The sequence below is a fragment of the Bactrocera dorsalis genome, chromosome 1 (assembly GCF_023373825.1).
Source record: "Bactrocera dorsalis isolate Fly_Bdor chromosome 1, ASM2337382v1, whole genome shotgun sequence".
NCBI lineage: Eukaryota > Metazoa > Arthropoda > Insecta > Diptera > Tephritidae > Bactrocera > Bactrocera dorsalis.
The window spans coordinates 98,088,725-98,104,812 of record NC_064303.1 but is presented as its reverse complement, the minus strand read 5'-3'; the positions used below and the strand labels follow the sequence as shown (position 1 = coordinate 98,104,812).

At 33.5% G+C, this 16,088-nt stretch overlaps 1 protein-coding gene across 5 annotated transcripts in view; it reads left to right on the top strand.

Annotated features, from left to right (window-relative positions):
• The window catches only part of LOC105234138 (ATP-binding cassette sub-family G member 1), a 44,189-nt gene that overhangs the window by 22,866 nt on the left and 5,235 nt on the right, over positions 1-16,088 (top strand). For all 5 annotated transcript variants that reach the window (XM_049446790.1, XM_049446789.1, XM_049446788.1 and 2 more), the window contains exons 2-5: positions 2,728-3,299; positions 13,284-13,401; positions 15,519-15,702; positions 15,879-16,024. In XM_049446790.1, the coding sequence (XP_049302747.1) occupies positions 3,203-3,299; positions 13,284-13,401; positions 15,519-15,702; positions 15,879-16,024 (545 nt within the window). In that variant the 5' untranslated portion in view covers positions 2,728-3,202. The remainder of the gene's footprint in view (positions 1-2,727; positions 3,300-13,283; positions 13,402-15,518; positions 15,703-15,878; positions 16,025-16,088) is intronic.

The following is a 16,088-nucleotide window of genomic DNA, read 5'->3' as shown; positions in this document are numbered from 1 at the left end:
TATTCTAAGGTACTATAAACAGCGTAATGAAAATTAATAAAAATTGCAAATGCTTCACTTTATTCTAAACTTTGATACGAAATACTGTACGCGCTAACCAGTCTATCGTAATAGTCTATCATTAATAAAACTTACGAATTGCCGGTATAAATAAGTCGATGCTTGACACGACGTTGTCCGTGTTATAAGTGTAGATCATAAAATTTAATTATTGACTTGTAGCATTCTTTACTACTTAGTAGTGATCGAAGAGTAACAGTAAATTGTTGTAATAGCTTTTTGTGATTGTTAATTGTATGTAATCTTTAAAGCCTTGTGAAAACAAGCAGTGTTGTAAAAGTGAGCGACCATAAGATGTACCCCGCTGTACATACATACATTGGTACATACATATGGTATATGTGCATGGGAACATATAATTGTCTATATCACAATGCGCCCAGTAGGAAGCAATTTAAGTAGCCTAATTGATTTCCTATCTAGATTAGATAAGATTACGTAAACAGCAGTATTACGAATAAATATTGTTTTTTATTAGTATTATATAATTATATTGCTGTAATCTCTGCTTCTAGATATGTTAATGAATCATATTGTTATAATTTGATTCTATGTGTGCAGAATTTCAACCGATTTTCATGAATAAAAAACTAGTAGAAGAGCTGACGTTAAAATTTAGCTGATCTGTGCATTCATATGATTGTGTAATATTGGATATTCAACTATTTTGAGTGATCTCATCTGTCATGAATCAAATTAAACCCTATTTAGGCCTGAAAACTGAAAATTGTACTACTCTTTGTGTATTACCAAGTAATGTCTCGAGTATAATAACGGGTTTTAAAATAGGGACGCTACAAAAGTAGACGGCAAACGCCGCCATGTTTTTCCCGCTCTTTTGACATTTCTTTTCAGTGAGGTTTGCCAGTTTATCTTGAAACGATATGAACCAACAACGAGTTGCAATCATTACAATTTACTAACGAAATTTGAAGTCAATGGCCTCAACTTTAAGAGCGGGTTTTTCAATTAAAGCGCTACAAAAAAATCGACTTATTGAAAACCAAGATTGGTGAACGTGTTATTTCACGAAATGGCCCAGCCAATTGGCCGCCTCAGTCGTGCGATTTGACGCCGTTAGACTATTTCCTGTGGAGCTACGTCAAGTCTATGTCGTATATGTTCTATGGCAGTAAGCCAGCGACGGTTGATGAACTTCGTACGAATATCGAACGTGAAATTGCAGTAGTATCGGCCGATTTATGCTTGAAAACCGTCGAAAATTGGCTTCTCCGTCTGGACTTCTGCAAGCGTGCCCGTGGTGGCCATGCAAAAGAAATCGAGTTCTATACACAATGGCAATGAATTTTTTTTTTTGTACGCTCTTATTGAAAACCCCATTATAATTCAACTTTTTTGACAATTTCTATACATGTTCGTCACAATTCCTTGCTAAAGTGACGTCACTTGTAAATATTTGTCCTAAAATTTGGGTGCGATTGTACTCGATATATATTTTACTTATATTGAAATATGAGTTTTCAAAAACCTGCTATGCCCAATCAGTGAGACTCAAAGAGCTGTCAAAAAAGCTTTCAGTCTGATTTCGATTAGCATTGATTTATACTTTTTTTACTCTCTGTCTCACAGATAACTATCTGTAAGCGGTTCAGTGCTCCATACATGACTGACCAATATATATTAATATTTATTATTCCGTTTTTACTATGAAAGTTTCTATGACAAATTGGTGACACTCAAAGAGCTGTCAAACAAAAACGTCGGTCCGAAAAATACATTAACTCGTATCGTCTAGAACGAAAGGAGGCGAACGGTTTGTATATAATTACTAAAATTACTAAGGAAGTTTGACAGTAATTGCAAAGCGCAAACACTCTAATTCTCCTCTATCCTCTATCAAAAAGAAGCAGAGCTGAAAGGTCTTAAGCAAAATGTCCACAAATTTTTAATTAGACGTATTATTTTTGCCTGCGGGGTTCCTACAGATTTATGTATGTACATATACACATATTCATGTTTTAAAATATGTACATGTGTACATACTTTTGAATACGTGCCGCAATATCCGTAATTATCAAAGCCCATAATATTGTGGAATGCCATATAGTTAATTACGGCTTTTCAAAAACATTGTGGTTGGTATTGTTTTGAGTTTGACAGGTGTCATAGTGTCACTTGACTTCCTTGCGCTACTGCATGTTGTAAACAAACATAAATGATTGTATATTTTTAACTGCTTTCTTGACTTTTGTTCGGAATGGGAATTTGAGTTATTGTTTAGTTACGAAATACTAAATACTATATAAAAAGTCGGCAACTGTTTGGGCTATGTTTGAAAAAAGTTGCAAAAGCCTTTTAATTTTGTAATGCGAAACCTCCGAACTGAGACAAATAATTGAGTGTGTTACAAAAAATAAAAAAAAAAAATATGAGCAAGTCGCTTTAAAGTAACTTACTTACAAATGTAGGTTAATTACACAAAATAATTGAAACTTTAGTCAAAACACGATCACCTTTAGAATTTTCGGAAGCGCGCAATTATTTATGTTGCTGCTTGCTGTTGTTGTTTTTTTTTTATGTGTGTAGTTTTATAAAATGTATGTATGTATGTTTGTAGATATGTTGAATGTCTTGAGGTTAATAGAATTTTATATTTTGACTTACCCCTTTGTACTGATTGACTTTTTTGTTGTAATTTCATTACAGTTGGAGCTAAAATGTATTCCAGCTGATTTTTTACTGTTACTATGCAAAGAGGAGCACATTTTCAATGGTGTTGCCAGAATATGAAAGTAAAAGAAAAAATAAAATAAAATAAAATAAAATAAAATAAAATAAAATAAAAAATAAATTAATTAAAATAAATTTTATACATAAGTATATACAAAGTAAACAAATAAAAATAAAGCGTGGAGTGCAAAGAGTGTACTGTGTTTAAGAAATATAATCAGAACAATTAAGTGACAATTGTATTCAATTAGAAGTGCAAATAATTTCAGTGAAATTCTCAACAACTGTGATCATACAAATATAAAAAAATAAATAAAATATATATATATGAAATTTACACACATACATACATATAAATATATTACGTATAATATAAAATAAGAGCAAATAAAGCTAACTAAAAATAGTAAATTCCATTAACGCCGCGCACAAATAAAACATACACACAAAAATGACGTTGGAATCTCACGGTAAACTGCTGAAAGAGCGCGTCAAGCCCATCGATATACAATTCAAGGATCTAAGCTATCAAGTTCAAGTTCAAAAAGGTATGTATGTTTGGCTGTATGTGCACAATTACTTTGCAAACTTCGCAACAAGACAGCACCAAAGTCAATGTTCTTCAAATTAAGTTCAAGCATAGACAGTTGGCAAACGACAAACTGCCAAAGTATGCATGTAAATAATAAATATATGTATAATATATTGTAAATATACATATGTATGTATATATTATATGTACATAGATACATACATATGTAAAATCAAGTTTTGTTGCGTGTTTGTATTTCGTATTTTGTGATAAAAAGATTTGTGTTGCACTCAAACTGGTTACTCTAGGTCTTAGCTGCAGTTATTAAGAAGCGTTTTTTATACATATATTATTTGGCTGTCAGTATAAACTTTGGTATCTACATATATATATATGCATTTGTAACTTTTTAGTAGCTCTGAAACTGGTAAATTTATTTTTAAACACTTTTTTATTAAAAAAAAATAAAACATGCAAATTTTTGCCTTTCTAACTACCTTTAATTGAAGGTGTACATATACTGAGATAAGCTTATAAATATATGAACATACTATACATATTTACGCTGTCAACGAAATCAGCAATTATATTATTTATTGTCTGCCAGCCAGTCTGCTAATGTGTGTTTTCCATTGATTGAATGGCAAAAATTTTAATGCATAAATAATCGAATATTTTTAGATAATTGAGCAATTTCATACATATAGCATTATGACCAAAAAGTAGTAGGACTTTTTTCATAATTTTTAAATTCATAAATTATTCTTCAAAATCTACGTCGTCCCCCTCAAAGTAATCCACCTTGGCCCCCATACACTTGTGCCAACGTTTCTTTCAATCCTCTAAACAGTTGTTAAAGTCAATTTCTGGAATAGCTTTCAATGATTGTAGCGATTCACGTTTGATGTCTTCGGTCATTTGAGTTTGATGAATAGCCAGAAGCCACACCGAGCTAAATCAGGCGAATACGGTGGTTGCGGCACGATATTGGTTGATAATTTGTTAGTATGCGAAGGTACATTATCGTGGTGCAAAAACCTGGAGTTGTCGGATTCTTTTGACGAATAGCTTCTCGCAAACGACACCTAACACTCAAATTGTATTTCTTGTTGACATTTTGGCCAGTCGGATGGAATTCAGAGGGCACCACACCTTGATTGTCGAAGAAAACTGTCAACATAACCTCGATTTTTTTACTGCTTTGACGTGGTTTCTTCGGCTTCGGCTCAACTTTGCCACGATTTTCGGCCAATTGAGCATCTGTTTCCGGTTTATAAGCATAGAGCCAAAACTAGTCGCCAGTAATAGTATGTTTCTTGACATCCTGGCCCTCGTAAAGCATTGTTTCAAAGACGTTAACGCAACGCTGTTTATCGGAAAAATTGAGTGATTTTGGAACCAATCTTGCTTTCGCTTTTCTTAGGCCCAAATGACCTTTCAAAGTTATTTTCACAGTTCCCTCCAACGATCTCTAACTAGGATATCTAACTGTTATGTAATCGTTGATTCTCAAGCCCCAATTCCTTTATTTTATCGACGTGTTAATCATCAGTTGATGTTGATAGCCGTCCTGGGATTGGCTCGTCGTCAACGCGTATCTTCCAATAATTTGTACGAATCAACAAAACTATAATACTCTCCTTAGCAACTTTGTTGCGAGAGTATAAAAACGCTGGCTCGCGACAAACAATTATCACAAAAGGCCTTTTTCAACATTCTGAACATTTAGGCAACAGAAATTTTATTCCGCACACAAAATTTAACGGAACTTCTTTATTGAATAAATCCACTCATCGTCAATGAACTTTTAGTATTATTAAGTACAGTAGCAAGTATGAACATAGCGATCGATTTTAAATACTGTGGGCCGTAGTATCCTACACGAAAGAATGAAAATGGTATAGCATTCTATGATCTGATAGTGATAGGAAAGTATGCTAGGACGTAGGTCCGACGTCCAAAAATAGTCTTCTATACCTCTAAAGCCTTTAAACATGGTTTGGGGCTATTTTTCATGGTGAGGTGTCGGACATATTTTTTGGATAAAAAAATAAACCGCTATATATACATATGGTACAATTTTATATTAAGTCATGCTCCCATATGCTGAATGGAATATGCCTTTAACTTGGCAATTTCAACAAGACAATGATCCGAAATATACTTCGAGTCTTACAAGGAAATGGTTTTCAAATCATAAATTAAATGTTATGGCTTGACACCTGAATCCAATCTAAGACTTATGAAAAATAATTATGAAAAAGATTGAACCTGTTGAACGAAAAAATAAGGTGGCGGTTCAAGTGGTCCGGTATTCTATACCACGGAACATGCTAAAGGACGAACTTAATTCTTTCTCATTTAGTTTCCACTTTACGTTCGTCCTTGAAACGCTAACTTCCATTGAGCTGTCATTGCAGAAAAATAATAAAATATACTTTGCACCTACTATATACGTAATAAAATAGAAATAACGTATACATACTATATATTTATATACACTCGTGTATTTATTTAAACCTAATAGCGGCCATACACAGGCACACTTGTGCGTTCGATCTGTGTGAATTCGTTTGCCCATACACGACACACAAATCCATTTTGCGTTCGTTCTTCACACAGTTAACATGTGCGACAGGCAAGCGGAACATTTCTTCGAATTTATTTCTAATGTAGCACTTTTATCTATTTCTTTGTATTTCGTTAATAAGTTATTCCAACTTTTATTTTTCTCAATTTTATTTTTATATTTATCACTTTTCGTTTGCCAAATTGCCAATTAATTTTTTATAAGATCAATAAATTCAGATACGAAATCTTTATTAAGGGGAGAGCCTGCTTTAGAAGATTCAAACAATCGCTTAAATCTCTTTAAAAATTATCTAACAACAAACAAAGTTATAGATTGGAACTCGAAATATTGTCGAAGCTAGAAGGGAAATAGTGTCCGAGCGTCAGACAGATTCATACAAGTATATGAGCGCTTGGGCAAAAAGCGAAAAGCGCGATCTCTCGGTTTTTTATTTTTACGATTATTTTAATTGGCGGGCAAAGTTGGAATTGGGCAAAGTTTATTATCTTTGGCATAAAATTGTCTTCTATTTAAACTAAAAAAAAACTAGGAAAAGTCAAGTTTGAACATATTTTTAAAAAAATAAAGTAAATTTTTTTTGGAATTCTCTTAGTTTAAGTAGAAGATAAGTTATTAAAAAACATGAATCTCTTTGAATTTTTTTTCCGGATAAATGCATATGCGAGATGCATCGGGTGATTGCTTCCTAAAGGCAGAATATCAAAGATTTCGTATTCAAAAAATTTGTGAAAGATGTTCAAATATATGACTATAAAGCCTAGAAATTTCGCTTGAATCAATTATTTCTTTCCCTCCCAAAAAAATCCTCAAAAAAATCGATTTTTTGAAGCCTCTAAAGCAGTCTCTCCCCTTAACACTTGCAATTGTCCGCGATCTTCACTGCTCGGCGACACGAGAGAAATGAGATTTTGTGCGCTCACAACGCCATACACGATAAACATGCTCGCGAACCGATCGTAAAAATCAAACATTTTCGCGAACATGGATCGGTACGCGAACAAGCCCATACACGAGTAAACCGCATGTTTACACATACCGATCGAACGCACATGTGCGCCTGTGTATGGCCGCTATAAGCCAGTTATTGATGCACGTGGAAATTTGTTTACAAACACAACGAGTCGAGAATTGGCGAATCGAAGACGCCTAATATTGCATTTGCTTTTTATTTGTTGCCGTGAGAAACTGTCAGAATCGTAATCGTAGTAAATATAATAATGTAATAATTATGGAAATCACCTAATACTCTTATATACTGTACGACTATGTAGACTTTGATAGTTGGAAGCGTAATGATGAACAGCAATAAGAGATAAGTGGTGGTAAACCGCTTTTATTTTAAGTATAAGCTTTGCTTGAATTTATTAGATTTTGCTGACACTTTCGATTTTTAAATATCAATAACAATAAACACGAGTATACGCAGGTTGGCTTAAGTAGTTATTATCAATGCCTGTCAATCGTACTTAGGTTTCTCTCTTTACAATGTATGAGTAAGACAAAGTATGAATAATTCAGTGATTCGGTTGTGTAAACAAATCGTTATTGAGTATATTTATTTGCATGTTTAATATTTATAAAAAAAGTACATATATGTACATATATGTAATAATAACTGTACAGTAATCCTGTTGTAGTTATTAAGCGTGTTAGCAAAAAATGTAGAAAATTCATATTACAGCTAATACTTCAAGTTTTCGGAATTTGCATTTAATTTCATTAATTCGCTTTAATCCGTCAATCGAAGCATACTTTGTATTATTATTTATTACATAATTAAATTTAAGTGTGTTGTTCCGCATAGTATTTAAATAACAGACTCTTCAATTACGCGTCTTATGCAATAAAATATGAAAATGGCAGGCTTAATCATGTGAGGTTATTAGGTCAAAATCGTAGGTATTTTATTTTAATATGCGTTCAACTTCGCATATGTTCGTGTACATCTAAAATATTAATCTATAATTACTATTTCTAGTGATTAAATACTTATATGTGACCTGGTCTACGAAAAGGGAGCTAACGTGCGAAAATAATAAAAAAAAATAAAGAAAAAACAAAAACAACTCTCATCTTCCATCCGAATCAACTAAAAAGTGAAAATTGATTTTTGTGACACCTAAGCCCCCTTTCCGTAGACCAGGTCACATAGAGTTGGACCCTCTAACTCCGAAATGAGACCACCTACAAGATTTTTGCAATTAATTTGCAGCACTAAAACATCTTTGAAATATTTGAAGTCTCAAGCAAAAATTCCTTTATTTTATTGACGTGTTGATCACCAGTTGATCTTGATGGCCGTCCAGGACGTCGTTACGCGTTTTCGACCCTCTTTGAATAATTTGTATCAAACAAAAACACTTGCTCGCGACAAACAATTATCAGTCATAGTCTTACTATTTTCTCCCTACAGTACATTAAATATGGAGCGGAAGCGACCATATACAGCATTTTTGGAACTGAATCAAATTAAGATATCTGCTATTATGACCGAATGTATAACTGAAAAGTACTTAAAGTGTTGAAATTATACTATATAGTATATAACATACATACTTATGTAGGTAAATCTAGGTAAATACAAATTTTTCCCGCTTTGCTTGCAAACCGAAATATATTCGTATTTTATGGGTTGACAGTTAAGTAATGAGACTGATTTTATTGCAGCGCTTGTGGTAAACCTGTGCCCTTTCTCTTTTTCCGGCAACTCTCCCCTCTCCATTGATATATGTACCATCCCTCTAGCTTCTTTGGTTCGCCTGCTGCGTCAAGTTGAGTAGATATGTGTAAGTAGTGCTCGTCACGAAAATGGAAAAACGAAATCAAGAACAACGCGTCGCGATAAAATTTTGCGCCAGATTGGGCGAAACAGCTTCGGAAACGTACGCTAAAATTGTAAGAGTGTATGGTGATAGTGCTCTTAGTCGTGCCCAGGTGTTTCGATGACACAAAGAGTTTAAGGAGGGGCGTGAAAGCGTGGAAGACGAGGCGCGGAGTGGGAGACCGTGGGAGTGGGAGTGAAAGCCGTGGAATCGTCCACGAAGAATTCGTTCCACCCGAGAAAACTGTGGATCAAGTCTACTATTGCCAAGTACTCGAAAGATTGCAAATCGAGTCAACAACGCCCAGACATCGCTCGTAACTGGATCCTTCATCACGACAACGCGCCGTGCCACACTGCCCTCAGCGTGTCCCAGTATTTGGCCTCTAAAGGGATCGCCGTGTTGCAACAGCCGCCTTATTCGCCCGACATGTCACCCTGTGACTTTTTTTGTTTCCTAAAACAAAATCGGTGGCCAAAGGAACCCATTTTGAGTCGATTACGGACATCCAGGCGGCCGTGACGAGGGTACTCGCGGACATCCCAGTCGAAGCGTTCCAGAAATGTTACGAAGCATGGAAAACGCGCTGGAATCGCTGTATAGCTGCCCAAGGGGACTACTTTGAAGGGGATGGCAGAGTTGCAGAATAATTTTCAAATATACGGTTTTACATATCAGTCTCATATACTTATGTGATACCTCCTAGATTGTTTTATGCATTTCCAAGAAATCCTTTTACTACTTTTTTGTATGGTTAACTAAATATTTTTGAAATCGTACAAATAATTTCTAATTGGCATTTTTTGTATCAACAACCTTGGGTAAACTAACCTAGAAAAATACTATCACCACTAACTTCAGCGCATCGAAATTAACTAAACTGCAATCATTTATAGGCGTGTTGAAAACATTGCAATTTCGTGCACGGCATATTTGTTGCAATAACAGTGATTGCCGTTTAAGGTTAGGAAAATTTCAATTGTAAACACTACATATGTATGTATGTGAATATCGTTGGATATGTAATTTTACATTTTCATAATTTCAGCAATTTTCATAGTATGCAATTTTAGATAGTAACAAAAATTACTTCAAGTCATCGTACTGCGAAGCATGAAATGGGCTAGTAAGGTTTCCATGTAAAATGCGGAAAATAATTAAGCCTTGCTTACCGCAAGCACATGTTCAAAATTAGTCACTTTAAGTGACTAAATACAATTTATTATACACATATATAAATATTAATAATATTTTTTTATTAGTTATAGCTATTGTATTATTTTTTTGCCTGCTATTGTAGGTTATAGCTGGTCATTTGCCTTTGCCCGATCATTTGTCAACGACGCTATTAAAACAATAACAATATAGACGAAGCGCACTAACGAACTTGTAGACACATATGAATGAAAATAGCCATCATGCAAATGGGGTTCATTTGAAAAGGCAGTCACGTTTGGGAAGTATGCTAAAAACGTGTTAAACTCAAGCAGTCATAGAAATATATTATATGTAGATATGTATGTATGTGTGACCATTTTCTGATAAATGCATATAGAGTGCCCATAAATATACGAAAGTGGAAAATGCATACGATCAATTAAAAGTGAATTGAATTAAGCTTCATTAAATAGAAATCAATAGAAAATAATTAAAAAAAATTATCTGCTATCTGCGACAAAGACCACCTGCAATTGTCAACTTATTATTGGAATTTAAATACCAATTATCAAGAAGATATTGTGAGAAAAATTATTTATTATATAGAATTTATTTGTAAAAGGTTACAAAAACGCGAAAATTCATTCGTCGAAATATTTTTTCTAAGTCGGCATGACTATCAGTAACATCTGCTCCATATATCACATCAATATAATCATTAGTGCTTAGTATATGATTTCTTTCTGCAGAAGTCCTATTATTTTGTGATCGTTGACCGATGCCATAAGTCCTTAGAGCAATATATGATATAAGGTGTCTTCGATTCGCCAGGCGTTACTCTTCAACGAATTGAACAAACTACATATATCAGATGCTCAATTAAACGGGCAGCACTTGCGGTGCAACCCAGCGCTAACTCTGACGCATGCGCAATGTTATGGTTCTTTCTTCTGTAACACTTTATTTTTTTATAAAGAGCAGAAGCCAGCAGAGAAATAGCGAATTGAAGATAGCTATTTATTCATTACCTACTAAATGTTTCGTTCTTTTAAACCTTATGAGTCTATTGTACACCTACTAGTTTGGATACCATAGAGTTCTGTTTGGAAGATTTAAGGAGGAAGAGAAGAAAAATATTTTACTCAACGCCAAGAATGAAGTACTGATATAATTTCTCCTCTTCCAGACCTTTTATTACATGGGTACCAGTTAAAACGTTACTACCTTATTTCTGTGAAGTTCTAGCAATAGGGCACAATTCAGCCCCTGATTACCAAGCACGAGCACCACATAAGCTCAACGAACTATGTGTGGGTCGAGGATTGAAGAAAAAACCGCAAAAGAACACGACAACTTCCAGTTTAATAATGATGGAATGTATTACAGCTTCCAGAACTTTCCTCTCAATATTTGAATTTCAAGAAAGTTTCGTGAAGCTCAAAAATCTCCAAAAGAAGAAAAATTACCGGAATATTAATCTATTTCATATTGATTAGAAAAATTCCACCTTATTCAGATCGATGATAATCAATTAAAACCGTTCATTGTGTTAGAAGATTTGATCGACTTGAATTAGAACATTGTCGTTTTCTTCAAAATACTACTGATAGCTTCCTCGTTGATTACTTATAAGTCGTTTTAAATACGTGAATCGTTTAGTCTCTTATATGAGCATAAGCTTGATTTGGGTTTTTACACCAAGTTTTGTTCTGGTGCAACATAGAGCATAAATGAAGTTCTGTCTATTGGACCATCTCTCGTAAAATTCTTGAAATGTCTGCCTGTTAAAGGGTTACATGGGTTTACCGGCTCCAAAAAATCGATTTTTTTATTGTCTTCTTAAATTTTAAAACATCTTTCGAATGATGTCCAAAATTTTCAAGTAGATCCGAGTAATAGTTTTGGAGATACAGCCTTAAGAACTGTGTGCTCGAGTCTAGCTAGGCTAAGTGCGCCATCTTTAAACGCATTTTTCTCGAAACTGTGTTTTTGAAGTTGAGCAATACAGTTGGCAAGGTTCCTCGAGAGCTACTCAAGCGATCTTCATGAAATTTTACACACTTCTTTAAGATACAATTCTTGAAGACTTGGACGATGAATTTTTTTTTCGATTACCACTATTTGAAAAAAGAAATGTCGCAAAGTTTTAATTTTTTTTTGGAAAACTTTTAGTGAAAAATGTAATTTTTAATGGTTTTTTTTCTTGTCCAAAATCTAAGTTAAGGTTTTAACTAAAACACGTATTTTTCACCTTAGATGATTCCGTAAGGAGTTATTCTGCCAACGCGGGCGCATCTTTTTTCCGAGGGGTTAACTGATATGGCGTCGCAATGTCTGAGTTAAAAATTAACAATTTCAGAGTTTCTTTGTTAATAATGTACATATATTTGTAACAATAAAATATTTCATTTTTTATTTGAGAAAAAATTGTTGAAAAAAGTCTGTTTTTTCCCCGAGAAAACCCATGTGACCCCTTAAACTATTTTAGCAACAATAACAGCTTTATCTTAATAACTTGACCTAATGCTAACCAGTTTGTTCTCCTAAATTTTTCAGAATGTATTTAATTATTTCTTAGAAGAATCAACAAAATTTACATAAATATATATATGTACATATATGTGTTTAAGTATACACGTGCGTAAATATGTATGTACATACATAATTTATAAATACAGATGGCTGTATAGATATTTTAGTACGTGCCGGTTGACACACAAATTTTGAAATGGATTAACTATTACTAACTTTAAAAACTTAAAAAATGAGCTAAACTAGATTTTAAGTAACAGTTAAAAAAAACAAGAAATAAATATATTTTGTATAAACGTGTTTCGCCGTATGTTCCCAGGTACGATTAGTCATTGCGATAAGAATGTCAACTCAAAGAATATTCAATACGTACATATGTATGTATGTATGTTACATGTAGTACATACTAACGTGCAAATCATATACTATGTATGAATACATATGTATATAAGACATCATCTGTATTTACTAATTAACATCCGTTGTATGGAAGTATGTACGCAAATATGCATTGCAAATTGGTTCACAGCAAAATATATGTTTATTTGTCGAAGTGATAAGCACCTTTGTACTGATTGACATACATACATACATATATATACATATACATATAAGAAATATTTATGAATATCATACGAATACATACTTATGTACTCAGCATCGTGACGTTTTTAGCTATTTACAGCCGGTTTTTGCTCATCACCAATATAAGTTAGTAATACTCATTAGCATTGGCTTGTATTAAAAGTATTTGAAAATAAAAAAAAATATAAAAACAATTTGCCAGTCGAGACGACCTTAAAAGCAAATATTTATCTTGCACTTTAGCACGTGCTAAATTTTTCTTGTTATTATTATTTTTCAATGTTTTCATTTTTTTCGTACGCTTTTTCAGTGAAGAAAACCATATTGAAAGGAATTTCGGGTACATTCCGTTCTGGTCAACTGACGGCGATTATGGGACCCTCGGGGGCGGGCAAGTCGAGTTTGATGAATATTTTAACAGGCCTAACGTAAGTTTATATTTATTTTTAATAAAAAAAAGAAAATTCGAATTTACATACATACTAAATGTCTTTACAAACAGATTTATTGTTATATATACATATTTATATATAATTATATGTAAATCACATGTATAAATGTATGTACATATATTAATGAATTCAAATGAAATCAATTATTAATAAATTAAATTTAATTACTTTATAATTTGCTTTTAAGTATACTCATAACTTCAACGATTATAGCAATTTACAAGATTTTTCATTTTTATGGTACGTTTGGCGTCTTACTTTTATAAAGGCTCCAGCTTCAAGTTAACATTCTTTTTAAGTTCTGAGCACAAGAAAAATTATCATGGGTAAATTTTTCGATAGCTTTATCGTTTCTTTTGAAGCTTGGATTTTTTAAGGTATTGCTTAGATCTTAGTGATTACCTCTCGCTCTGGTCGTTTCCGATCTAGTTATTGTATTAAGATTTTTTCAATGCATGGAAAACATTTGTTAACAGCGGCTGCAGATCGATTCCGGAAACCCATGCTAATGTACCCAACGAAATGGACTGAACAATTTCATTCATAAAGAATCTAACGACGCTAAAGGATCTGATTTATGGCTATTATCTAACCTAGCTCAATATTGCACCCTTTCACATTCTTCTGCCATATGTGAAAGCTGCTTTGACAGGGGATATTAAGCACTGAAATTTAACACACTTTTCTCCCAGGAACTTTCTATCTGCTTTTTTGAAACCACCCATATCAGATATTGGTTAAATTTGCTATACAAACTGATTGATCAAAATCATCATCAAGGCCTTGTATGGAAACTCCGAATAAATTTTTTTAAATTGGACCACTTTACATATAGTTGCCATAAAGTTTACACGATCAAAGCGATTGCCATTAAGTTTTTGTATGAAAAACGTTTTTAATTGCAAAAGATATTATAACAGGTCAATTAAAAAGTCCACAACCTACCATAGTAAAACAGATTTTTTGACAAAAATCGTATTTTTTATACAATATAGTTCCCTTCATGTTTGATACACTGATCAATAGCGACCCTCCATCTCGTCGATACAATTTTCGTAGTATCAATTGTCCTTTGCTTCAAAAGAGACTTTAGTCTCGGCGGTCTCTATTCATTCGACGACAATTTCTTCCCAGCTATCATTATTTTGAGGTCTGAGAACAGGAAATAGCCACTGGGGACCAGATCTGGAGAATACAATGGATGAAGAAGCAATCCAAGCCCAATTAATAGATTTTTTTCACTGACTTGTGACACGATGCATTGTTTTGGTAAAACCACACTTTCTTTTTCTTTAAATGCGGTCGTTTTTTTCGGTATTTCCTTAAAAAGGGTCCAATAACATTAACATTATAGGGTCGTGATGATGATGCGGTATCAATGAAAATCTTTCCTGCATATAAAACACAAACGTCATACACTTGCCAGTCGACTGTTGCGTTTTTCCATTTGCTTTGGAGCGGATTAATTGTGTGCAGTCCACTCGGATGACTGTTGATTGAACTTCGGAGTGGAATGATGAACCAAGTTTCATCCATTGTCACATATCGACACAAAACTTCGGGTTTACTATGCATGAACATCTCCAACGAATGCCCCGAATCATGAACTCGTCGTTGTTTTTGATCAATCGTGAGCTCAGATCTTTCTCATACCAAAATATCCGTCAATGATGTACACGTTCAATTGATACCTTTAGAGTGCCTATTATTTCTAACAACTTCACTTTACAGTCAATAAAAATTATTTTGTGGATTTTTTTGATGTTTTCGTCAGTAACAATCTCTCCTTTGCATCCACTACGTTCCCCGTCTTTGGTGCTTATTTCACCACGTGTTAATTTCGCATACCAATCCTTCATAGTTAATTTTCTTTTACTTCAATTGCATTTTTTCTCTTTAAAAGGCAATATATTGTATTAAGAACACGAGAGCTTCATTTTTATACATTTATATTTATTTGTACTACAGAAATTAACGTTTTTTTGTTTAATTTAGTCTGGATTAAAAAACTTTAGATGTATTAGTAATATTAATCAAGTATATTTATGAAAATGAAAACTACGTTCTACAAATTTCTATTTTAATTTTTCTAGTACAAAAGGTGTTAACGGAAATATACAGTTTGGCGACTCACCAACTAAATCACGCAAAATTTGTTGTTATATAATGCAAGATGATCATTTTCATTCGTGGTTTACGGTTGAGGAGACAATGCTGCTGGCGGCTCAATTGAAAATCTCTAACGATTCGATGAACATGAAGGAAAAGAAAATGCTGGTAAGTAACTATAATATTCATGATACAAATAGTACTAGTTTCTTTCCAGAACCCAAAAATTTTGATGTTTTATGGAAATTAATGTTGATGAACGGAACCATTTGAACCATCTTTAATTTCAATTTTTTAAAAGCACAAAATCAAAAAGCAAATGCATTTACAATTCTAATTTCCAGATTGAACATTTATTGGACACCCTCAAGTTATCGCAGACCAAATCAACACGCGCTGGAAATCTATCTGGCGGCCAAAAGAAACGCTTATCCATCGCCTTGGAGTTAATTGATAATCCAGCGGTGCTATTTCTGGATGAGCCAACAACGTAAGTGCCTTTCTAACTGAATTGTATTGACTTTGGTATGTACTGATTTAGAACTTTCTAATGG